Below are 27591 nucleotides of genomic sequence, written 5' to 3'. Positions count from 1 at the left end.
TCCTGGTGTGTCTCCTAAGATGAATCATTTGTGAAATGCAGATCAAAGTAGCCGAAATAATGTGGTATATGGAATTATTTGCTATTAAACAATTAATGGGGACACTTGGGTGGTTCAGTGGTTGAGCGTCTGCCTTCAGCTTAGGTTGTGATCCCGGGGGTCCTGGGATCGAGTCCCACATTGGGCTCCCTTCAAGGAGCCTGCTTTTCCCTCTGCCTGTGTCTCTGCTTCTCTCTCTGTGTCTCATGAATAAATAAATAAGATCTTAAAAAAATAAAAATAAAACAATAATTCCTCTGAAGTTCTTTGTGGTAGCACTGTTTAGGCAATAGGGTCAATTTCTTCTTAAGGCCCACCTTTCTCACAATTAGAAAAGAAACCATAAAGCAGGAGTCCATCTACTTCAGGAGTGGTATCTGATTATTAAGGGACAAGTTTAAAAAATCATGATATAAAAAATTTAAAAAGAAATAGGTTTAAAGAAATATTTTTGATTTATGGGAAAGTATTAATAGGGTTAATGCCACAGGATGCTGGTTCTCCCAGTTACAGAATGATGGGAACTTGATGAACAGCAGAAATCAAGAGTTTCTGCAATGAGAGTAAGTAGCTTTTAAGCCTTCATCAATTCCTGCCTTTGGGCTTAATGGACAAGGACAAGGAAAAAATAAAAGTCACAGATAATCTTGCATCTCTCCTTTTAGACTTCTCCAGAGAGGATAAAGACTGTAATATAGTTTAAAGTGGGATGACCCAGCATTTAACTTTTCCTTCTTCCTTCCTGGAAGATCAGCCCTTCCATCCTCTACCTTGTTTTTGGCGTAGCTTGACCTGGGAAGTCCTGGTATGCAGTTGTATCAAGCAGAAACCAGCAGATGGTTTGGAAAGCATTTCCAAAAGATAAGAAAGAGTACAATTCTGGAGAATTTTTTTAAATGCCTTTTTTTTTTTTTTTAAACATTCTAGTAGTGTGTGAGGTTAATGGGAGTGTGAGGCAAAATGGGATAAATCCTGGATGTGAGGAAAGTGGGCAGCTAGCTGGAAATTATGGGGCTACTGGGTCATTATTCTCATCTGTGCTTCCTGGTGCTGTGACACCAAAGAGGTGAGTAAAGTTCTCTCAGAAACTCTTCTCTTGGTGATGGAAGCATGAGGAATTCTTTTGTCTTTCACAGAGGTGGGAGAGGGGGCTGGGAGATAAGGGATCTCACTGGAAACAGGAGGCTAGGAACTGCCTCTTCCTTGTAGAGTCTGAAGTGTGGAGAGATACAACATACTGAAAAGTTTAGCAGATACTAAATACAATGATAGTGGAAGTTGCCTGCCTTAATTTATAAAGCAAAGAAAGTAAGTCTGTTATTAACCTGTATCTCCATATCTTCCAGTCTTGTAACTCTTGAATCTACTGCTTAAAATCCTTGGTGTGGGTGCCTGGGTGGCTCAGTCAGTTAAGTGTCTGCCTTCGGCTCAGGTCATGATCCCAGGGTCCTGGGATAGAGTCCCACATTAGGCTCCATGTTCAGTGGAGAGTCTACTTCTCTCTCTCCCCCCATCCCTCCCCAGCACTCGTGCACTGTCTCTGTCTCTGTCTCTCTCAAATAAATAAAATCTTAAAGACAAAGAATGTTTGTAGCAGTATTATTCATGATAATAATTTAAACAAATGGGAGCAACCCAACTGGTCAATGGACAAATTAATGCATAGATAAACAAATTGTGGTCCGTCTATATGTTTGAATATTATTCAGCCCTAAAATGGAGTGAAGTATTAGTACATGTCATGACATAGGTGACCCTTGAACATATTATGCTAAGTGGAAAAAGCCAGACATAAAGACACATTTATTTGAAAAGTCCAGAATTTGTAAATACATAGAGACAGTAAATTAGTGGTTTGCAGGGGCTGGAGGGAAAGAGGAGTGGAGAGTGATGTACTAATGGGTATAGGGTTTTTTTTCTTCTTTTAAAGATTTTATTTATTTATTCATGAGAGACAGAGAGAGGCAGAGACATAGGCAGAGGGAGAAGCAGGTTGCCTCTGAGGAACCCGATGAGGGACTCAATCTCAGGACCTCAAGATCATGACCTGAGCCAAAGACAGATGCTTAACCACTGAGTCACCCAGGTGCCCTGAGTTTGGGATTTCTTTATAGGGTGATGAAAATGTTCTGCAATTATATAGTGATGATAGTTGCACAACATTGTGAATTAAAAATATCACTGAATTGTATACTCTAAACTGGTGAATTTTATGGTATATGAATTACATCTTTAAAAAAAATCCTAGGTGAAGAACAGGCTCATTGTCACGTTGTGCTAAAGATCATACTTTCAATGACCTGTATGCATTTCAGCTCTCATATAGCAAGCCTTAATGCATGCTAGATGTTGAAGAATTTCCATCAAGCAGGTGGACCAGGGAATGCTTTTATAAGCTAGAAAGATCCAGAGGCCTCAATTCTGATCATTCTACCATGAATGCATTTGGAGTTTTAAATTTATTATTTCTCTTTAGTCACAGAGGCATCAGAGTTCTCAGGGACTAGTCCATAGTTTCATGGGTGTTGAGAGCTAGGACTGAAACATCCATTATGCTGACATTATTTGTAGCTGAAAGTGTGTGGCCCTGGAGCCAGCAGCTGCATCAGTAGCTTCTAGATTCCCCACTTTCTGATCATGACAGAGACGGTGGCTTCAGTGGAGGGTCATTCGAGAGGGATTGTTGTGGCAATCACTCCTTAAAGATCAGCCTACAAGCTGCTTACAAAGCCCTTTCAATGATTTTCTAAGCCCTTGTTTCTCTAAATTAAATGTCTTTTGTTTAGCTAAAACGATTTCTGCTCCTTCAACTAGAGTTTGATGGATGAACATGGTAGATGAGGCTCCTGCTCACTTTCCCCTGCTGTCCTTCCTGGCCCCACACTTCATGTTCCAGCTGTATCAAACTAGTATGGTTTTCCCCACATACCCTGCTTTTTCATGCCTCTGTGTCTCTGTACCTATTGTTACTCTTGCCTGGATCATTTCAGTCTTACTTCTCTGCCTACTTATTATTTTGTGCTTCCATTTAAATCATCTCCTGGAGGTCTCTTGAAACACATCCCCTCCCCTCCAAGTCTGAGCAGGTGCTCTTCCTCTCTACACATTGTCGTCATCTTAACACCATGTTATATTTGCAACACTCTGCTTATACTTTGAGACTGAGCGCCTTGAGGGCAGGATGTCTTTCTGCTTTTCTTTGTTACCCTCTAACTTAGCAGAACCTGGAACATTGTAGCACTCATCAGTGCTTGCTATTCTAAATCAAACTTGTGCCATTTTGCATTCCCACTAATTTTTTGTGTGTAACTTTATGTAAGGTCTAAAGACAAGCTTGAGAAAGTAAATTAAGATGCCAGAATATATATATTCATATGTATATGTATAAATGAAAAGATATCTATAGATAGAGATTATATATATATATATATATATGGAAAGATAATAGTTTGGAGTTCTGTATGTAGGTCCATGATGCAGACAATTATTTTTTAATTTAAGTTGCCTTTCCAGGGTGATTAAAGGGCTCATTATATTTCCCACAGAACTGCGAATATGGTGAAATTAGGACATGCTTTAATCTGCCTATACAAACGGCAATGTCTAATACATTAAGTAGACCTAAGTTAAAATTTTTGTATGATTTGATAATGGGATGCTAAACACATTCCAAATTCCATTAATTATTTTTTCTTTATTGTCAACTACTTTAGGTCCTCAGATATATATTGTATGTTTAATGAATATAAATATATGTATCTGTACATATATTTTAGGCAAAGTATTACAAGTGTTGCAGATCTTTTTTTTTTTTTTTTTTTTTTTTTTAAGTGTTGCAGATCTACAGCCTGAAGACTGGTCCTCACCATGTGTCATAGTGATGGGAACTTTGGATTAGAAATAGGGCAGAGGAGAGAAAGTAGGAGAGAGAAATTTTTGGCCTGTAGTATTTCAGAATGTGGTCTTAGTCTGAATGGCTGACAGTCTCTCATCTCTACACAGTATCAAATTCCGGATTTATCAGAAAAATTAAACAGATACAGATTGAGTTAGGAAAAAGAAAGGCAGATGGTCAAGTTAGGAAAGCTTACTACTCAACATACAGTATGGTATTTTAAAATAATAGTGAGTTAGAAAGATATGCATAAATTACTATTTATGAACTTACACTTATTTCTTTGGAAACCATTTTAGGGAAATGTGGGAAGACAAACACACTCAGCCTTGATGCTTTCATTCTTGTGGTGCACTGAGTTCAGTGTCAAATGCATTCCAATCATTCCCTAGAGTACAATTTCAGCTTGCTGAAATACACATGCACACGATTCATTTTCTGTGCCTTTCAATTTGATATAATACCAAGTGATTATTACCACTTCAAGGCATATGAGATATATACTGTTTCTCTTTTTTTTTGCAAAAATAACTTATTTTTTATGAAAAAGCTATACATATTAATTACTGAAAATTTTAAAAATGGATATAAGCAAGAAGATAAACTGTAATTCTGCCTATCAAATTAAAAACTATTAAATGCTATTAAAGCTTCAATGCCTATACTTACAGACACTTCTAGGTGTATGCATTTTTTTCTTATAAAATCAGAGTTACACAAAACATTTTATGAAAACATTTCATTTAAAATACATAAAGAACAACCATCCACATTGACATTAGTTTTGGCAATTTCATGGTGTTCCCATGTGGATTCCATGATCTACTTAATTAATCCCCCATTGGTTGACATTTAAATTTTTCCAGTTTTTCAAAAGTACAAGCAGCACTACAATGGAGAGAATTATAATTAAATCTTTCCACACAGTCTTTATTATATTTTAAGGGTAAGCTCATCAAACTGAAATTACTGAGTCAGAGGGCATGATTATTTTAAAAACTTTTGATATGCAATACTAAATTGCCCTTCCAAAGTATTCTATCATTCACACCATAATAAGAGTACTCTCTCTTCCTATGTTAACCCATATTCACTAAAGACATAGAAAAATATCTGTACAAATTTGATAGACAAAAATGTTAGTTATCTCTTTGTGGGTCTTTAATTTTCTTTTGTTAAATATTGTAGCATATTTCCAGTTTGTAATTTATCTCAAGTTGTCACTCTTTCAAAAAATGGATTGTCAGATGTATTTGGTTTTATTTTTTTTCATGGCTCCTGTCATTGGCATAATGCCTGGAAAATGTATCCAAATATTCTGCAGCCCAAAGTTTTATGGCAATTTACCTGTATTTTCTTCTACTGCTTTTATACTTTCATTTTTTTGTAAATAAATATTTCTACTAATTTGTAGAGAGAGAAATAAGTAGTAAATATGTAAATTTTTTAGCCCTTAAATGTTTATCCAATTGTCTCAACACAGTTATTGAACAAACCATTTTGTCCCCACTTATTTGTGTTTTCTAGAGTTACAAAAGTAATTCAAGTTATTTGTTCTATTAAAACATGCTAATCTAAACATTAAAGAATCTTTATGGAGGACAGTAAAAATGCAAGTGCTGTATCAGATCAAGTGTCTTAAAGGAATTCTTGATTATTTTATAAAGTTAAGGTTGGAGAAGGAAGCAAAAATATTATTTGATTGCCCATGAGGGTTTTATTCCTTGTCTTGTCATTCTTTCTTCAAACCTGGCATCACTTGGAAAATTCCAAGGCAAGATCACCTGCATTAAATGGCACTAGAAAAACATATCCTAGTTGCTCCCTAATTGTAAAAGAATATAGAAAATATTCTACACTTTAAAATTCTAGATGGCTTACTATACAACTTAGGAAAATAAAATATTAACTGCTTTTGCACTTACAAGAAAGAAAAGTAATAGCATTAAGGAAAACTGGAAATCCTTTGTGAATTATTGATTTTTATGAATTGATGGAACATCAAACTGACTTCACTGAATAACTGATTAGATCATTTCGTGTTTTACCTTTATGTACACAAAGTAGCAAAAACATTGTTATATCGTTCTCAAGGGTAAATGAAGCCGTCATTGAATTAAGTTTATTTAAGGGGTGTTAGAAATTACTTTTGAATGGGAAAGAAATGTAGTCAAATGCCTAATCATTTTAATGGTATTTTGAGGTCTGTTACTCACATCTAGGAATTTTATTTTTCAACTAGCGAAGGTGCTGAGAATATAGACATATGTGCTATAAAGGAATGAATGAACAGAAAGGAATAAGAAAAAACTATGTGGCGTGACATAGAAATAGGATGAGGAACCCTCACTTTCGGATGGTTCGACCAGTCCCTCTCCAACTTTCTTGCTGGTCTTAAGTCATCCTGGAATCTTGGTAAGATACATACTCTGGTCCAGAATCTGGATGTAGACCTGAGAGTCTACGTTTCTAACAAGATTCAGGTGATGCTAAGGCTGCTGGCCCATCCACAGACACACTTTGAGCTGCAACAATATAGAGGCACTTGAGTTCTTTTCAGTGCTACAATTCTAGGCTTCACCAACAGAAAGAGATTCTTGGTTTACTTGGTGAAGAGTTACTTTGGGCTTAATTTTTCCAAGTATCTATCTGTTCCAATATGTGAATTATCCACACATCCAGAATCGGGACTCTCAAATAATTTACTTACCACCTGAAGATAATAAGGAAGGTAATAGTATGTTCTCAGATTTCTCCAGGCAGTAATAGCCAACAGAACTTGGGTAGTGCTGAGGAATGAAAATGCCAGTTGAGTGCATGTGCGGGGGGAGGGGGAGGGGGACCTTGTGCCGTCTCATACACTGGGTAGAAAAGACCCGTCACCATGGAGTGTGTCTGCAGTGACCTATCCAAACTACATATGAGCCGCTTCTGATTTGCTGAAAGTTTCAGAAGCTGTGACCAGGTTTTGGTATATTTTCTAATCTATGGTAATTTGATTAGTATGTGCAAGAGGGTGTGGGGGTATGAAGGTGTCTGTGTATGAGCTGGAAGATAATTTAAGGTTGTAGGAATAAGTGTTGTAAGGCAAATATAATGGGCTAAAGATAATCGCGACTTTTCAGATTTCCACTTGGAAGGAGGTTAACAGAAGATGACGTTCTAGTACCAGACCTGCTATTAACAAACTGTAAAGTCTTAGAGAAGTCATGACCAGGGCTTCAGGTCTTCACTTACTGAGTGAGTGAGTTGGGTAGAATGACCTCTAGTGTTCTTCAAGGCAATAAATTCATAAAAAGAGCTTGGTTTAAAACCTAAACTTAGTAACCTTAAAAAAATTTTTTTTGATTTGTGATTCTGAAAATTGTTGGTGATAGGCACACAGAAGGAACCTCTTTTCTTTGGGCAATTGTCAGTATGATTTTCATTCCTATGTAGTTAATTTGTTTTTATTCTCTGGCTTCTTTCATGATTTTCCCCTTGTTTTGGTATACTGATGTTTTACCACAGTGTATCTAAATATAGAATGTATTTCCCTTCATCCTAAAGGTAACCCTTGCTTGTATGTGGTGATGCATATTTTCCGTTAAGTTTCAGCACATTGTCATCCATTACATTCCCAAGTATTATTCCTTCCCTAGTCATTCTATTCCCTTCTGGTAAAATTCCTATTAAGTGTAAATTAGATCTTCTTGTTATGGCCTCAGTCTCTGAACTGATTTCATATTTTCTGTCTCTTTGTCTTTCTCTGAAGCAATCTAGAAGATTGCCCAACAGGTGTTTTCTGTTCAATTCTTTCTTCAGCTGTATCTCATCTGTTTTTAAACTCATCTATTGTTTTAATTTTTAAATTTAATTTCTAAAATTTCTATTTTGATTCTATTCCAGTTCACTCACATACCCTTTTCACCATTTCAAAGACACTTATGACACTAACAACAAATTATCTGAAAAAGAAATAAAGAAAATGATCCTGTTTGCAATAACATCAAAAACAGTAAAATACTTAGGAATACATTCAACCAAAAAGGGGAAAGATCTCTACCATGAAAACTACAAAACACTGATGAAAGAAATTGAATAAGACAAATAAATAGAAAGGTATTCTGCGTTCATGGACTTGGAAGAATTAGTATTGTTCAAGTGTCCATCATGTTGCTCAAAGCCATCTATAGATTGAGTGTAATCCCTATCAAGAGTCCAAAGGTATTTTTACAGAGGTAGAAAAAAAATCTTTTTTTTTTTTTTTTTTTAGAGGGAGAACATATACACACACACACCCATGTATGGGGGGGGGCAGTGTGGAGAAGATAGAATCCTAATGGGTTCCACTCCCAGAACAAAGCTAATATGGGGCTTGATCTCATGACCTCAAGATCATGACCTGAGCTGAAATCAAGAGTGGAACACTTAACTGACTGAGCCACACAGGTGCCCAAGAAAAAACAATTCTTTTTGTTGTTGTTGCTGTTGTTTGTAAACCCTGTAGTATATAATTATAAGAGATGAGGACTTGGTCTTTATAAAAATTGTAGCTGCAAAACACATCTAAAACAAACTATAATCCATTAGAGGTTTTCTTAGTGGCCTACCTTCTCCTCTAGGGCATTAAAACAACTTTTTAGGGTACCTGGGTGGCACAGTTGGTTAAGTGACCAACTAACTCATGGTTTGCCACTTGAGTCATGATCTCAGAGTCGTTGAGATCCAGCCGTTTGTGGGGCTCTGTGCTCAGTGCAGAGTCTGCCTGAGATTCTCTCTTCCTCCTTCTGTTCTTCTCCCCATCTCTAAAATAAATAAATAAGTCTTTTAAAAAACTTTTTTAAAATTTTGAAATAACTACAGATTATAGAGAACTGTAACTATAGTGCAGAGGTCCTATGTACCCTTCACCCAATGGTTATAGGCTTATGGAATTCTAGTATAATATCACAGCCAGGAAAATGACCTTGGTATAATGTGTATATATGATTCTACATCACTTTATTATCTGTGTAGATTTGTGTAACCACCACAGAAACCAGTATGTGAGCTTTGGAGGATGGCTTTTTCACTCAGCCAGATGCCCTTGAGATCCATACCTCATTCATTTTATTGCTTACTAGTATCCCATGCAATGGATGTACAAGTTTGTTTAACCATTCAACACACTGACAGATATCCAAGTGATTTCTAATTTTAGGCTGTTGTAAGCAAAGGTGCTATGAACATTTGTATACAGGTTTTGGGGTGGACCTAAATTTTCATTACTCTGGGATAAATGCAGTTGCCCAGGGGTGTAACTGCTGGGTCATATGGCAGTTGAAACAATTCTAAAACTTATATAGAATCACAAAATACCCCAAATAGCCAAACTAGTCCTGACAAAAAGAACAAAGCCAGGGGCATCATGCTTCTTACTTTTGAGCTATGTGATAAAGCTGCAGTAATCAAAACAGTATGGTACTAGCATAAAAGCAGACAGCTAGGCCGGTGGAATAGAATCGAGAGCCCAGAAATAAATGCATATATACATGGTCAATTAATTTGTGACCACTGGAATTTGAAGTAGGCTTTAAGAGTAGCTAAGATCAAGTAGTAAAAGGGAATATTTTCAACTTATTGCTTTGAAAACAGGATCTCAGGGCTCATGTATTGAGAAATTTTGAAACGCCTTTGTCTTTTTCCTCTTTGTTTTTACTTGTCATAGGGAGCTGCACAATGCAGAACAATGAGAAGAACAGACAGTAACAATCCAGACTGAGAAGAGATTAAGTGAATAGCCTAGGAACTCTGAGCCTCAGGATTGATTTTTAGAGAATAGGCATAAGGAGCCCTATCTCATAACCAGCAGGGAGAAACAAATGAGATAAAGGATGTGAAAGTGCCCTACAAAGAATGGCTAGCTGCCCCATTTTAACTTGAGTTACTATGAGCAACTGTTGTCAATCAAAATGGCAACATTAATTGCAGCAGATGAAAACATTAAAAGACCCCTGTCCCAATGTTCCATTGCAGATTAATGTAGTAACACTCAACTAGTTCACCTGCAAACCAAGCAGAATTACTTCTCATTTCTAGATCTGCCGTGTTTATTCCTGGTGCATTCATTTACCAGCCTTTCCCAATGTCTCTTCCCCCTGCCTGGAATAACCTTTCCCTCCTTTTTTTTTCCTTTCTACTTGGCAAGCTCTTCCTTTTTCTTCTAAGGTTCAGGTCCAGCACAATGTCTCCTATGAAAAGTCTCCCAGGCAAAATGAGTTACTCACTTTTCTGGGAGTACTGTAGCATTTGAACAGACCTCTTCTCCTTACACTGTGAGCTATCTCAAGGCATGGCTACAGTTTATTTATCTTTCTTTGCATCTTCCCATAGTGCCAGTCAACAGTGACTGGCTTCTAGCAGATGCTCATAAATGTTAGCTGCATGTATGAATGAATCCCCTAACCAAGGCTTGCAGACATCTGGTTCCTCAACATCTGCTGTACGGTGAAAACAAAAATGAGTCCCGAGAATAGCTCTTGACAGCAGAGCTGTTTTTTTTATACTCTTTCATTGGAAGCTCCCACTTTTTTGTTGTTATAGCTGGTAAATCCACATTGGAGCAATTATCCCCAATTGAATGACTACAAGAAGACAGTTTATAGTCTTTAGAAACCACAAGGAGAAAGCTAGTGATCTGAGAAAATACTGCCCAGACAGAATGTAGACTGTATGATATTTAGTTACCCTAAAGAGACATTCACAGTGAAATTAAATTTAAATCTAAGAGAAACAGCTTCTTTGGGAGGAGTAGGAGGATTTCACATTTTTATGGAGAAATGAGGAAGTCAGCTTTTTCTTTTGCTCTCATATCATAACTGGAAAAACATTTCATAAACCAAAAGGTCCCAACCATTTGTCAGAGCCTTAAAAAAAGTCAACTAAAAATACCGAGTGTTCAATTGACACTTTGATCTGCTAATGTTCTGAGGTTTTAATCTTCTTTTTTTTATTATTATGTTTTAGGAAGCTACTTCTGTGACTGTATTGATTTACTTGCTTAATTCAATAAGTATGTATCAATTACATTCTACGTGCTGAGTGGTGTGCTGGAATCAGTAGACCTGTGTATGGTCAGAAAGAGTTGAGATTTTAAAAAGAACAGGATCTGTTGCTATTTCCCTAGAATTCCTAGGGCTCTCTAACACGTCATCACTTTCCTACTTGAGAAATGGCGGGGGGAGCTGAAGGATTACCCAGACAAGCATTGTAAATAAATTTGAGGGAGCAGTAGGTTCCTTGGGAAGCTGTTAGGGAAGTGGCATGCTATTTCATTAAAGACAGAATGAAAAGTTACTTCCCTCTGATTTGAAAATATTGGTCACAGGGGTGTTTAATATTTCATTATGGAGTTTCAGTGTTTATTTGTTCAGTCTACTGTGGTCATATGTGGAGAGAAGGATACAGCAGAAAAGAAGGAATGGTTAAAAAAAATATGTTAGAGCTGATTCAGAGGCTAGAAAGATGAGCTAAGTTTGTCTTTTTTTCCTTTGCTTTTAACAGTGGACATGGCAAATAGGCCATGAGCTTGAACTGAGTGAACCTGAATCTGAACTTGAGTGATGCCAGTGGTGGTTCCAGTCACGTTAGCACTTTTGGTCCTTGCTGTGTGCCAAGTCCTCCATGGGAATCAGAGGTGAAGAGGTCACAATTCCTGCTCATGAGTAGTGTGACATCTTCCAACATGAATAAAATGGGGATAGAAATTAAAGAAGGAGCAAAGGACCAAAAGAAAGGTATAAAATGCTCTTGGGGTAGTGAAATAAGGAAATAACATAAGCCAGTTGGGGTCAGCCAGGGAAGGTACCATGGAGGTGGTGGCATTTGAAATGGATATTGTAAATTAGGTAATATTTTCAGTAGCGGAAAGGGAGCTGTATCACTTTAGTAGTTCTACTCTTAAACTTCACATCCCTACTGCCACCATAATTATAAACACTTTTTGGAGATCAGCTGCTAGTTAGTTTGGTTATATAGTATATGTTTGGGGGCTAGTGGTTTTTTAGGGGGTTGTTTGGGGCATGAAATGTATTTTTGGAGTTTACAGTTCCTGGCAGGAGAGTCTGGGCTTTAACATTCGTTGGGCGTGGGGCGGGTGGCAGGGTGGGAACAGGGAATCTTTGGAGGTTTGAGCAGAGCTCTACAATGATTGCACACGTGCTTCATTAATTATAACCTGGAAGCTTGGAGTAATGTAAATTCATTTTCAGTTTCAAAAGCAGATTATAGTGGAGAAACTATCACAGTTGTCCAGTTAAGATGTATGAAACCAGGGACTAAATAGCTCAGTCAGGTAAGCATCCAACTCTTGGTTTCGGCTCAGGTCATGATCTCAGGGTTGTGAGATCAAGCTCTGTGTCAGGCTGTGCTAGGTGTGGTTGCCAGCTTAAGAGTCTCCTCCCTCTGCCCCTCCCCTACCCACTTGCACATGTTCTCTCTCAATTTCTCTTTACTAATAATAATAATAAAAAAGATCTAATGAAACCATAGGATGAACAAAGTCAAGGGAGTCAAAGAGTTCTTAGACATGACACAGAAAGATTATCCATAAAAGTAAAACTTGATAAGTTGGATCTCGTCAAAATTAAAAACTTTTGCTCCATAGAAGATCCTGTTAAGAGGATGAAAAGTCAAACTACAGGATGGGAGAAACATACTCACAAACCATATATATATATATATATATAACAAAGGACCAGTATTTAGAATATAAGAGGAACTTGCGAAGCCCCACAGTTTAAAAAAATTAATTGGAAAATGGATAAAAACTCATGAACAGAAGAGGATTTGCAGATGCTAAATAAGCACATGAAAAATATTCACATCATTAGTCATCAGGAAAGTGCAAATTAAACCCACAATGGGATAACACTGCACAACTATAAAAATGTCTACAGCAAAAAATAGTGACAACACCAAATGTTGTCAAGGATGTGGGATCACTGGATCATTTGTCTGTTGGTGATGGGGATGTGAAATGGCACATTCAGTCTGGAAAACAATTTGATAGTGTCTTACAAAATTGTATGTGTAATGACCATCTTTCTAAAAGTTTAGGAAAATGATAATCACATAAAAATGAACAATAGAAAAGTATTAAAGTCAAGTGCCATACAGAGAAAAAAGGGAGGAAGGGGCAAAATAACATCTCCACCAACAATTAAAGTGTGCTAAAAAGATAAATGCCCCAAAATGTGTCTCTAAGGTTAAATTAAAAAAAATCAGAGAAATTAAGAAAATTAAACAAGACATGAGAGAGTAGCATAAAGCATATTAGCAAACTCATAAATGAAATGTTAGAATTCAGGATTATACTTAGTAAAAATGAATCAATTAAAAATAAAAAATTTAAAAAATGAAGATTAAACTAGAAGCAACAAGAAATATATCAAATAAAGGAAAAAGATGGGAAAATATTTAAATGTAAAAGGAAATGTAAAAAAGAGATAAAAAAGAGTCAAAGTTACAAATATCAATGATCAGCAAAGATGATCCAACACATATATAAGATCCTGGGGAGAAGATAACAGAGCAAAGAAATAAATGAGAAAATTATAATTGAGAAAATTTTACCAACATGAAAAAATTTGAAAATATCTATTAAAGGAATAACTTTATACCTGAAAATATTGAACTAGAATGGCTAGTGTAAGACATATTCTGGCAAAAATTACTGACCTTTGAAGAAAGAGAGAAAATCTTCTGGATATCTGGGCAACAACATTAGTATATTACATACAAGTGACAGAAAATCAGTCTTTTTGACAGTAATGCTATTCCCTAGAAGAAAATGGATGAAGATACCAGAGATCCACAAAGAAAGAAAATGTGAGCTGGGAATTCTATATCCAGAAAAACTGACCTTCAAAAACGTGAGAGACAAAGACAACTATTGCCATGCAAGAGTTCAGGAAATATTGTTCCTATGAATCTTCTTGAGGAATCTACTGAACAACTTGTTCCCCTGAGCCCTTCTTAAGATTCTATTAGAGAATGACTTTGGACAACCAATTTGAAAATATCTTAATGCTTGGCCCCTTTCAACCTGAATCAATCAATCCATTTTCAGTTCTTACTCTAGCAAGTGAGAGCCTAGGATCTAATCTTCAAGTACAAAATTCTCCAGAGGAGGAGAAGCCGCAGTGTCTCATTTATTACTATTTTGTCCTATCTCATAGGAAAGTTAATACAATCAGCATTGATGCCAAATTTTAGTATCAGATTTTTCAGAGTTTCATAATCCTGTCCTTTTTCCTTTACACCCCTTTTCTGTGGTTAAAGTTGTTAGAAATAATAAATGCACAGTTATCTATATACTTTATTCTATCTACAGAGGTGTTGTTTATACAATCATTGTTTAGCTTTCTATTTCTAGAAAACACACTCCTTAGGTAGGCTTTGTATTTCTAGGGAGGAAAATACTAAAAGGGTCACTTAACCAAGAATTGGCATTAATGCCATATTATTAAGTGGCATACATGCCACGAGTACTCTTCTTTCCAGGACTTTATATATAAAAATCTAGTTTAGAACCTCTGTTCTAGGGGTGCCTGGGTGACTCAGTGGTTGAGTGTCTGCCTTTGACTCAGGTCATGATCTGGGGTCCTGGGATTGAGTCCCGCATCAGGCTCCCTGCAGGGAGCTTGCTTCTCCCTCTGTCTATGTCTCTTCCTCTCTCTGTGTGTCTCTCATGAATAAATTTTAAAAAAATCTTTAGAACCTTTGTTTTAGACCGTGCCCGGTATCTAATGTTCTTGGTCAACTGGCATTGTAGCTTTCCGATGGAGATTGGACTTTTGCATTTGCAAGTGCTGAAAATGGGGGGGGGGGCGGTGCCTGTGTGGAGAAATAGAGAAATATTGCTTCATAGAGGCAAGAGCAATTCTCTTGATCTTACCCCATGCCCTTTTCCATCTTTACCTGTATGCACTTGCAAAATGGGTAGAACTTGGATTTCTTCATGTGCCTCTAGGAATCTTGTCAGATGAAGCTAGGTGGAAGATATAATAGGCATCCGGAGCACTGCCATCATGATTTTCTTTGAGAAACTTCTGGGAGAGCAAGTGGCTTTTTTTTTTTCAGGGAGGAAGCCACAAGACTCTGGGCTCTTTTAAAGCTGCCTAAATTTTGTACACATGAACTTAATCTGCTTGTTACTTTGCTGCTACCAGCAGATCAGGCCTTGCCCTTTGACGAAGTAAGCAGATGTCCCTGAGGAAAGCAAAATTCAAAAGCAGAATGACAGTAAGTACACAGAAGCATCCAGCCTTCTGTACCACTGAAAAGATGAATAGAGATGTTTGTAAAGAGTCAGAATATTCTGCAAATATACTTCTTATTAATAGTAATAATAACTTGGTAGAAAGATAGATGCCTTGAACCTTAGTACAATGTACGTTGGATATGATCTCCACGTCACTCCTACTTGTCATCGTGTAATTGTATTTCATGGTCTTGCATTTATATTGTTCCCAACAATTCTTTAATGTATTCCTTAATTTTTCTGATACAGATTCTTTAAATTTAAAAATACACATTTATCAGTTGATAATACACTTTACCATAAGATAGGTGCACTTTAATACTGCTCACGTCAGTTAACAGAAGTCAACTAGAATGTTTGTTTTATGTACTAACATGGTCTAAGTATAGGAAAGAAAATTGGTACAAGTTATAAGATTAGCAAAGAGAAATAATGAGAAAACTTTCACTTCTGTGAATGATCTTAAAACTGAGAATTGAGATAATACTTGTATAGGATACACTTATTCTTAAATCAGTACTTTTGAATGAATAAGCTACCAGTTACTGTCTAATAAATGAGAATTAAAAGGATGTTAATACCCACCAAGAATGAGACTATGGTAAAATACGCTATCGATAGTAGGTGTCTTTTATTGGTTGCATGTATTTTCTGATTGTTAAAAATAAGTAATCTCATAGAAAATTCAAACAAGGCAGAACCTTGTAAAGGGAAAAATAAAAATTATCCCAAATCTCTCCATGCAGAGGAAACAACTGATGACATTTTGATGTGTCTCTTTTTAAACAGCTTTCTATGAAGAAAATAAACACATTAAATTGCTCCAATAACATATATGCTGTTTCGCAACCTGAACACAGGGCATCATGTTCCATTTTTTTTAAAAAAAGATTGAATTTATTTATTCATGAGAGACACAGAGAAAGAGGCAGAGACATAGACAGAGGGAGAAGCAGGCTCCCTGTGGGGAGCCTGATGCGGGACTCGATTCCAGGACCCCAGGATCACGACCTGAACCAAAGGCAGATGCTCAACCACTGAGCCACCCAGGTGTCCCCATCATGTTCCACTTAACCAACCATGTACATGGTAGATTTCACTTCTTTGCATCTTCTAGAGGTAGCAAACAACTCTAAGATGAATGTCCTCGACAGTACACTCATCCACACTAGAAAACGTACTTGCTGGAGGAAATGATTATAAGCAGAATGTCTAGCAAAGAATACCTAGATTTTACATTTTGAACCTATGGGCAAAATACTTACCAGAAACATAGAAATTTATGTTCCCAATAATTGCTATTCACCATTGTCTCAGACTCTTTCCAGTATTTGATATTGTTAATACTTATTTTTAAAAGGCTGACACACAGAGATAAAAATTTAGACTTCATTGTTTGATTACACATTTCTTTGACTGTTACTTCATTATTCACGTTCTTTTTGCTATTGGCATTTTTCTAGTTGTCGATTACCTGCTGTTCTCTTTACTAACTTTTCAATGAGAATGCTTGCTTCTTATTTTTTAAAGTTAATTGTATCTTGAGGATATTCAATCTTTGTTGAGTATGTTAAAAATATTTTCCCAGCTTATCGTTACTTTTCAATTTTGTTTAAAGTATTCATTTATTTTGCCAAAGCAACATTTTAAAAAATTACATAGTTACCAGTACTTACTGGATTCCATGGCATGCTTAAAAAGATCTATTCCAAAAAACAAACAAACAAACAAAAAACAAAACAAAACAAAAAACAAAAGAAAGATCTGTTCCACCTATATTTAAACAGAGGGTAGGAGAGGATGAAGAAAAGAGGCTATATGGGCAGGCATTTTGCAACGTCTGAAAGTAGGAAAAAAAGAGCAATTCATCTTATACCCTAATCAAATCACAACTGAACAAACAAACAACAGCAAAACAAAAAATTCTGGTTTAGGAGAATTGAACCAGATAAATTTTGAAACTTTCTATCTATTCTGGGATGGCATGCCATCAATATGTGAAGAAATGCTTTCACCGATTCAGAAAGATCTGTTAAGTCCCAGGTACTGTGCTGCATTTAGATTCAGAGAAAAAAAGATAATGATTTTAAAAATAAAGTAAAATCACCCTTACCTGCAAAGAGTTCACAAACTGCAAGCTACTATAGAAGAGTAGCATCCCTCCCTCATCTTCCTTCAAAACTGTAAGAAAACAATTGGCAAATGTGGAAAATCCTGGTTTCTTGGGGGGAAAAAACCACTTTTTGTGATTTAAAGAGAGCATATTGTGTAAAAGGGTCTTAAACTCCCTTCTTTCTGCTGCCTCTCTGCAAGGAGACACTGATGCCTTTGAGACACTGACTGGGCTGTAAATAATTAAACCTGTATTCATGCTTTATGCCAGGAAAATGTTTTCAAAACATCTGCACTATTTAACCAGCCAAGATGTTTTGCAAAAAATATTTGTGAAAGCTTCCATCAGGAGGTATTCATTCATTTGAAGTAATGGGTGAAAATATTTGAAAATATTTGGCCATTTTTACTCTGTGTATGCGTGTGTTTTGAATGTGTGTGTGTATGAATGTGCCACATACTTGTGTAACAGTAGAATTTTATATATAATTATCTTTCAAAGTCAAAACACTATCTGTATTTGAATTTGTGAGGGAGAATGAAAGACATTAAGGATGGGAACTAAGATCTACTCTATAATGAGAGAAATGCCAATAGTCTCTTATCATTTTAGTAGGATTTTAGAGGTTATTTTACCTTTATTAGTCAAAAAACTTGGGAAGTAAAGATCAACATTTTCATTTTACATGATGAAATAATGTGCCCAAGTGTGATTAGGTGATTGAAGTCCCTAAGTTAGTAAATATCAGAAATGAAAACAAAACCCCAAGTTTATTACTTTTGCCACCACACTACAGCTGCTCTAGTGCTAAAGGCCTGTTTAATGTGTAGAAGGAGGAATAGCAAGTGACTTCTCAGTTATCTATGTGTGAACCTCATGAGAACCTAGCCACTCACTGTGGGCCCTGCTTGCAGAAACCAGGCTCCCTCTTTTTTGCGCTTGTCTTGGTTTTTTAAGAGCAATAATGAGCTTTGGAGTCAAATTTAATCTTGGGTTTTAACTCTGGTTCTGCCACTTACCAGCTGTGTAAATTTGGGTAAAAACCTTCTGCCTCATTTTTACCTAAAAACATTGGCAGTGACAATACTCTGAATGAAGATTCTATGAGATCTCTGGCACATAGTAGGTGCTCAAGAATCTTCCAGAGGAGTCTCGGTGTCCATCGAAAGATGAATGGATAAAGAAGATGTGGTTTATGTATACAATGGAATATTACTCAGCCCTTAGAAATGACAAATACCCACCATTTGCTTCAACATGGATGGAACTGGAGGACATGTTCCATGGAACATGGATGGAACATGGAGGGTATTATGCTGAGTGAAATAAGTCAATCGGAGAAGGACAAACATTATATGGTCTCATTCATTTGGGGAATATAAAAAATAGTGAAAGGGAATAAAGGGGAAAGGAGATAAAATGAGTGGGAAATATCAGAAAGGGAGACAGAACATGGAAGACTCCTAACTCTGGGAAACGAAATAGGGGTGGTGGAAGGGGAGGAAGGCGGGGGGGTGGGGGTGACTGGGTGACAGGCACTGAGGTGGGCACTTGACAGGATGAGCACTGGGTTTTATTCTATATGTTGGTGAATTGAACACCAATAAAAAATAAATTTATATAAAAAAAAATCTCCCAAAGGGATGTTACCTGGACGGACGCTCCTGGGATTCCGTCAAGAGATGCAAAATGATTTGGAGAATACAGGGTTTATAGGGATTTGGAGAATACAGGGTTTATAGGGAGTGGGGCCCTGGGCATAAAGGCAAGAGGCCATAACAGCTATGTGCTAACCCACCTGCAAAGAATTGGTAAAGGGCCATAGTTAAACTCCTCTTTTATCTCAGATCCTTAGATCCTCTTAAATCTCAGGAGGCATTATATTAAGAAGAAAGACATGGAGAGCCTTGAAAACATGAGAGAATTGTAGGGATGATGTTGCTGAACCTTTTTACAATGCTCAAAAATGGATTTTCCTAATCCTTTTCTTTTTTTTTTTTTTTCCTCCACCCTCTATAGCTGATGGCGTCTGTGTCTTTAAATGCTTACTCAACAGAGACACTGAATGCTGCCGGGTGGGGAAGGAATCCATCTTGATTACTCTGGGATACAACAGTGCTTTGTTGAAGTTTGAGTCTCATGCTGGTAAGTCTTGTGCCTGTCCTGACCCTTTCCTTGCCTTTCCTGAGGACAAGTCTCCTGATTGGTTGACTTTGCTGTTACTGATTGGTTGGCTTTTGGCAGCATGTTTCCTGATGTGAGCTGCCATGGATAGAATGATCTGAAATTGGTGCTGGTGCTTACCTGATACCATGGCTAGAGAGCAACCAACCTTTTCCTAGATTAGGAGAATGTTTTTATTCTTGACGCCCCCCCCCCCCCGCCCACACACACACACACTTTGATCCTCATTCATCCAGAGCTATAGGAGAGGCCACCAAGGATTGTCCCAGTCTTCATCAGTGTTGTTGGTTCTCCTTGAAGATGAGGTTGTTTGCAGAAATATCATTTTTCAATTTGAGTATCATTCAGAATGATTCCATGTTGTTTTTGCCTTTGAATCATTGGTTGATCATTTTTAGATTCTAGATGACAAATGTCAAGCAAGCAGGGAGGTAAACTAAAGTATAATTGGAAGTGTTTTAGGAAGGAAGAAAAGGCACTCTGGAAGATATCAAGTCTGATAAAGAAAATTAAGGCTAACAGTGCCCTGAGTCTACCTTAGATGGTTGACGGTCATTTCTTTAAGTTGGACATAAATGGATCTTGTGTACTTACAGTGTTAATCCAGACAATGTAAAGTATTAGCGATGGTACATATTCTCCTCTGGTTAGCTAAAATATCCTAAGTGATTTCATTACCGATAACTACTTGGGATAAAGAAATTAACCTGGTTTCTTGTTTTGAAATTCTACTCACACAGGAGTCAGCCAGAGTGAGGAATTTGTTTAACACATGTCTGTCCATCCATCCATCCTCCATTATTCGGTCCATCTTATTTTTATGATGTATTTTGGAGTAAATTAGAATAACCAGCACATTTTGCTGTCATGTACTTCCGGCTGTATATCATTAACTAGAATTCAAAATTTGTTTCTAATTTTTTTCTATCGAGTTAAAATTTTCATATATTGAAATGCACAAATCTCAAGAACACCATCATTCTTAAAAGTTACCTCATACCCTTGCCCTGTCACTCCCTACTCCTGTCCTTCCAGGGGCAGTCGCTGCTCTGATTTTCTTCTAACCATGGATTAGACTTGCCTTTTCAAGAACTTCCTATAAATGGGATCATTCAGTGTCTACTTTCTTTATTAAGGTCACCGAGCATGTTTCGAGACATCCATGTTGTTACTAGTATTAGTAGTTTGTTCACTTTTATTGCTAGGTAATAGTCACAATTTGTTTATCCATTCTCCTTTTGGTAGATATTCAGACTGTCTCCAGGTCTTGGCTATCATGAGTAAGGTTGCTGTAAATATTCTCGTGCCAATCATTTTGCATACATATATTTTTTATTTCTTTTATATCAATATCTGTGGGTAAAATTGCTTGCTCATAGCATAAATGCATACTTAGTTCTATAATAAATAACCAGATTTTTTTTTCTAAAGCAGTTGTACCATTGTATACTCCCACGAATGATGAATGAGAGTTGTCCCACATCTTTGCCAACATTTGGTCTTTCAGTCTATTGAATTTTTTCCCATTTTGAAAATAAATAAATAAATAAAAATAAAACTTTCCCCATTTTGGTAGATGTGTAGTTGAATCTCACTGTGGTTTTAATTTACATTTTTCTGATGCTCAATGATATTAAGCACTTACTTTTTCATGGGCTTATGAATTTAAATCATTTACTTGTTACCGATTGGTTGTTCATCTATGGAGTTGTTTGTATCCAGGATACCAAGCAAGTGTCAGGCACGTAATTTATGATGTTATCTCCTAGCTTGGAACTTGCTTTACTCCTTTGGAGAATGATGTCTTCCGCTGAAAAGAAGTGTTAAAATTTGGTGAAGTCAAGGTTGTCATCTTTTTCCTTACTACCTTCTATATCCTAAGAACCTTTCAGATAGTGAATGATTTCTCCTGTGATTCCTTCTAGAAGTTTTAAAGTCTTACCTTTTGAATTTTTTATTACTTTATCATTTTTAAAATTTAGTATTATCTTGTAATCTCTCTTAATTACTATTTATATGGTGTGAGGTATGGACCAAGGATTACTTTTAGACCATATGGATACCCGTTTATTCTAGCACTCTGTGTTTAAAAGGTATTTGCAAGTCAAATGACTGGTTTATCTCTTTTTTACTTTGTTCATGTGTTTTGTTTCTTAAATTTCACAAATGAGTGAAATCATATGGTATTTGTTTTGAATGACTTATCTCTCTTGGTATTATACCATCTAGATCTATCCATATTGTTGCAAATAACAATTTAATTTTTTATGGATGAGTAATAGTCTATTACATATATATACACATATATGTGTGTGTGTGTATTTCCATGTGTGTGTATACACACACATCTTCTTTATCCATTTATCTATTAATAGACACTTGGGCTACTTCCATAATTTGGCTATTATGAATAATGCTGCAATAAACATAGAGGTGCCCATATCTTTTCAAATTAATGTTTTCATATTCTTTGGGTAAATACCCAGTAGCAAAATTACTGGATCATCTGGTAATTCTATTTTTAATTTTTTGAGGAATGTCCATACTGGTTCCCACAGTGGCTGAAGCAGTTTGAGTTTCTACCAACAGTGCACCAGGATTTCTTTTTCTCTACATCCTCACCAACACTTGTTGTTTCTTGTGTTTTTTGTTTTAGCCATTCTGACGGGTGTGAGGTGATAACCGCATTGTGATTTTGATTTGCATTTCCCTGATGACAAGTGGTGCTGAGCATCCTTTTGTGTGTCTGTTGCCATCTGTATGTCTAAATTGGAGAAATGTCTGTGTCTTCTGCCCACTTTTTATTTATTTATTTATTTATTTATTTATTTATTTATAGATTTTATTTATTTATTCATGAGAGACAGAGAGAGAGTGAAACAGAGACACAGGCAGAGGGAGAAGCAGGCTCCATGCAGGGAGCCCGATGTGGGACTTGATCTCGGACTCCAGCATCACGCCCTGAGCTGAAGGCAGATGCGCAACCACTGAACCACCCAGGCATCCCTATTTTTTAGTTTTTAAAAAAGATTGACTCACTTTTGAGGGGGAATAGTGTATGAATTGGGGGCAAGGGAAAAGGGAGAGAATCTTCAAGCAGACTCTGCTAAGCAGAGAGCCCAACCCATGAGAACATCACCTGGGCTGTATCCAAGAGTCAGAAGTTGAACTGACTAAGCTACCCAGGTGCCCCTTTCCCACCTTTAATTGGATTATTTGTGTTCTGTGTGAGTTGTCGAAGTTCTTTATATATTTTGGATATTAAACTGTTATTGAATATGTCATCTGCAAATCTCTTCTCACATTCAGTACATTGACGTTTAGCTATGCTGTTTCCTTCGCTATGCAGAAACTTTTTATTTTGAAGTAGTCCCAATACTTTATTTTTGCTTTTGTTTCCCTTGTCAAAGGAGGCATATCTCGAAAAATATTGCTACAGCTGATGTCAAAGAAATTACTGCCTGTGTTCTTTTCTAGCAGTTTTATGGCATCTGGTCTCACATTTAAGTCTTTAATCCACTTTGAATTTATTTTTGTGTGAAAGAAAGTGGTCCCGTTTCATTCTTCTATATGTGGCTGTCCAGTTTTCCCAACACCACATGTTGGGGAGACGGTCTTTTTCCCATTGGATATTTTTTCTTGCTTTGTTGAAGATGAATTGACTGTACAGTTGTAGGTTCATTTCTGTGTTTTCTATTCTTGCATCTGTTTTTGTGTCTGTTTTGCACTAGTACCATACTGTTTTGATCACTGCAGCTTTGTAATATAATTTGAAGTCTGGAATTGTGATGCTTCCTGCTTTGCTTTTCTTTTTTAAGGTTGCTTTGGATATTTGGAGTCTTTTGTGGTTCCATAAAATTTTAGGATTATTTGCTCTAGGTTTGTGAAAAATGCTATTAGTATTTTGGTAGGGATTGAATTAGATCTGTATATTGGTTTGGGTAATTTGGACATTTTAACAATATTTGTTATTTTAATCCATGAGCATGCAATATCTTTCCATTTATTGGTGTCATCTTCAATTTCTTTCATTAGTGCTTTAAAGTTTTCAGAGTACAGGTCTTTCAGCTCCTTGGTTAAATTTATTCATAGGTATCTTATTTATATTATATTATATTTTTTAATTTAATGCAGTTTTACTTTTGCTCACATTTATTTTTTAAATTTAATTTCAGTTTGCCAATATATATTACAACATCAAATACTCATCACATCATGTGCCCTTCTTAGTGCCCATCACCCAGTTACCCCATCCTTCACCCACCTCCCCTTCAGCAACTCTCAATTGGTTTCCCAGAGTTAAAAGTCTCTCATGGTTTGTCTTCCTCTCTGATCTTTCCCCATTCAGTTTCCCCTCTTTCCCTTATGGTCCCTTGGAGGGTCTTTTATTATTTTTTGGTGCAATTATAAATGGGATTGTTTTCTTAATTTCTCTTTTTGATACTTTGTTATTGGTATACAGAAATGCAGTAGATTTCTGCATTATATTAATTTTGTATCCTGTGACCATAACAAATTCATGTATCAGTTCTAATAGATTTTTAGTGTGGTCTTTAGGATTTTCTGTGTAGAGTATCATGTCACTTGAAAATTATGGAAGTTTTATTAACCAATTTGGATGCCTTTAATTCCTTTTTCTTGTCTGATTGCTGTGGCTAGGAATTCTAGTACTATGTTGAAAAAAAAAAGTGGTGAGAGTTGACATCCTTGCTTGTTCCTGACCTTTGGGAATAAACTCTCAGTTTTTTTCATTAAGGACAATGTTTACCTGTGGGTTTTTCAAATATGGCCCTTATCATGTTGAGATATGTTCCCTCTAAACCTATTTTGTTGATGGTCTTTATCATGAATGGGCGTTATACATTGCCAAATACTTTCTCTGTATCTTTTGAAATGGTCATATGGTTTTTATTCTTTCTCTTGTTGATGTGATGCATCATGTTGATTGATAGGCAAATACTGAACCACCCTTGCATCCCAGGAATAAATCACACATGATTGTGGTAAATGATTTTTTTAATGTATTGTTGGATTCGGTTTGTTAATATTTCATTGAGGCTTTTTAAATGTTGTCTTTGTCTGGTTTTGGTACAGCATAAATTCTGGCCTTATAAAATGAGTTAGAAGCTTTCCTTCCTCTTCTATTTTTTTGTAATAGTTTGAGAAAAATCAGTATTAATTCTTCTTTAGATGTTTGGTAGAATTAACCTATGAAGCTTTCTGGTCCTGGACTTTTGTTTGTTTTGTTTGATTACTGTTTCAATTTCATTGCTGGTAATTGGTATGTTCAAATTTTCTATTTCTTCCTTATTCAGTTTTGGGAGGTTGTATATTTCTAGGAATTTATTCATTTCTAGGTTGTTCAGTTTGTTGGCATATGATTTTTCATAGTATTCTCTTATAATCCTTTGTATTTCTGTGGTGTTTGTTGTTATTTCTTATCTTTAATTCTGATTTCATTTCAGTCCTCTCTCATTTGATGAGTCTGACTAAAGGTTTACCAATTTCATTGATCTTTTGAAAGAACTAGCTCCTGGTTTTATTGATTTCTGATTGGGTTTTTTTTTTAGTTTATATTTCAATTATTTCTGCTCTAATTTTATTATTTCCTTACTTCTACTGGTTTTGGGTTTTGTTTGTCCTTTTTCTAGCTCCTATCAGTGTAAGGTTAAATTGTTTAATTGAAATGTTTCTTACTTCTTGACGTAGGTTTGTATTACTATAAACTTTCCTCTTAAAACAGCCTTTGTTGCATCCCAAAGATTTTGGGTGGCTGTGTTTTCATTTTTCATTTGTCTCATGTAATTTTTTATTTCCTCTTTAATTTCTTGGTTGATCCATTCACTGTGTAATAGCACGTCATTTAACCTCCATGTATTTGTATTCTTTCCAGATTTTTCTTGTGGTTGATTTCTAGTTTCATAGCATTGTGGCCAGAAATATGTATGGTATAACTTCAGTATTTTTGAATTTGTTAAGACTTGTTTTGTGGTTTAATATGTGTACTCTTCTAGAGAATATTCCATGTGCACTTGACAGAATGTGTATTTTGCTGTTTTAGGATAGAATGTTCTGAATATATCTGGTAAATCCATCTGGTCCAATATGTCACTAAAAGCCATGGTTTCCTTGTTGATTTTCTTTTTGGACGATCCAGCCATTAATGTAAGTGGGGTGTTAAAGTCTGCTACTATAACTGTAATACTATCTATTACTTCCTTTATGTCTGTTATTAGCTATTTTATGTATTTGGGTGCTTCCATGCTGTGTGCCTAAGTGTTTACAATTGTTACATCTTGTTGGATTATTATGTTTATGATTACATAGTGTTTTTCTTCATCTATTGTTACAGCCTTTGTTTTAAAGTCTATTTTGTCTGATGTAAGTATTGCTACCCAGGCTTTCTTTTCACTTCTATCTGCATGATAAATTATTTTCTATTCCTTCACTTTCAATCTGCACGTGTCTTTAGGTCTGAAATGAGCTTTCGTAGGCATCATATAGATGGGTCTTACTTGTTTATCTGTTCAGTCACCCTATGTCTTTTTTTTTTTTTAATTTTATTTATTTATGATAGTCACACAGAGAGAGAGAGAGAGAGAGGCAGAGACACAGGCAGAGGGAGAAGCAGGCTCCATGCACCGGGAGCCTGACGTGGGATTCGATCCCGGGTCTCCAGGATCGCGCCCTGGGCCAAAGGCAGGCGCCAAACCGCTGCGCCACCCAGGGATCCCACCCTATGTCTTTTTATTAGTGTTTAGTCCATTTATATTCAAATTAATTATTGATAGGTATGTACTTATTGCCATTTGGTTACTTGTTTTATGGTTGTTTTTGTAGTTCTCTGTTCCTTTCTTCTCTTGCTTTCTTCTCTCCTGGTTTGCTGGTTTTCTTTAGTGATATACTGGAATTCCTTTATCTTTAGTTTTTATATATCACCGGTTTTTGGATTGTGGTTTCCATTAGGTTTATATATGACATCTTAGGCATGTAGCACTCTGTATGAAGTTGAAGGTTGCTTAAGTTTAATACTTATTCTAAAAGCACTAAATTTTTACTCTTCTTGCTCCCACATTTTAGGTATATGGTGTCACAGTTTACATCTTTTTATTTTTTTGAATCCCTTGATTTATTTAACAGATATAATTAATTTTATTGCTTTATGCTTCATATTTTATTCCTGCTATGGTCTTTCCTTTCCACTTAGAGTCTCCTTTAACATTTCTTTTTTTTAAGGACTTTATTTATTTATTCATGAGAGACACACACACAGAGAGGCAGAGACGTAGACAGAGGAAGAAGCAGGCTCCATGCAGGATTGATGTAGGACTCAATCCCGGGACTCCAGGATCACACCCTGAGCTGAAGGCTGACACTCAACCGCTGAGCCACCCAGGCATCCCACCCTTTAACATTTATTATAGGACTGGTTTTGTGGTGATGAATTCCTTTAATGTTTGTTTTCTAGGAGACTCTATATCATTCTATTCTGAATGGTAGTCTTGCTGGGTGGAGTATTCTTGGTTGTGGGTTTTTTCTTTCAGCACTTTGAATATATCATGCCACTTTCTTCTGGCCTGCAAAGTTTCTGCTGAAAAATCAGCTGATAGTATTATGGGATTTCCCTTGTATGTAAATGTTTTCTTTTCTCTTGATGCTTTAAAAATTCTCTCTTTATCAGGACTTCTTGCCATTTTAATTGCTATGTGTCTTGGTGTTGGCCTCCTTGGATTGATTTTGTTGGGGGTTTTCTATGCCTCCTAGATCTGGAGTTCAGTTTCCTTCTCCAGATTAGAGAAGTTTTTAGCTATTATTTCTTCAAATACATCTTCTGCGCCCTTTTCTCTTTCTTCTCCTTCTGGGATCCCTATTATGCAAATGTTACTATGCTTGATGGAGTTGCTGAATTCCCTTAATCTATTTTCACTTTTTTCTCTCTCTCTTCTTGATTGTTTTCCATTACTCTGTCCTCCAGGTCACTGATCTATTCTTCATACTCTAGTCTATTATTTATTTCTTCTAGTGTATTTTTAGTTTTTGTTATTGAGTTCTTCATTTCTGTTTGGTTCCTTTTTA

General features: G+C 36.2%; 1 protein-coding gene across 3 annotated transcripts in view; it reads left to right on the top strand.

Moving 5' to 3' along the window:
* Nucleotides 1-27591, top strand: part of LOC609469 (histone-arginine methyltransferase CARM1-like) — a 250915-nt gene that overhangs the window by 73318 nt on the left and 150006 nt on the right. For 2 of the 3 annotated variants that reach the window (XM_038527174.1, XM_038527175.1), the window contains exon 2: nt 19351-19476. In XM_038527174.1, coding sequence (XP_038383102.1) covers nt 19351-19476 — 126 coding nt within the window. Of the gene's footprint in view, nt 1-11458; nt 11692-19350; nt 19477-27591 lie in introns of all 3 variants that reach the window. The other variant, XM_038527176.1, reaches the window with a different exon arrangement.

The sequence above is a fragment of the Canis lupus genome, chromosome 1 (genome assembly GCF_011100685.1).
Source record: "Canis lupus familiaris isolate Mischka breed German Shepherd chromosome 1, alternate assembly UU_Cfam_GSD_1.0, whole genome shotgun sequence".
Classification (NCBI taxonomy): Eukaryota; Metazoa; Chordata; class Mammalia; order Carnivora; family Canidae; genus Canis; species Canis lupus.
Note: the sequence above shows the minus strand (reverse complement) of the source record. Positions and strands in the feature narration are given on the sequence as shown.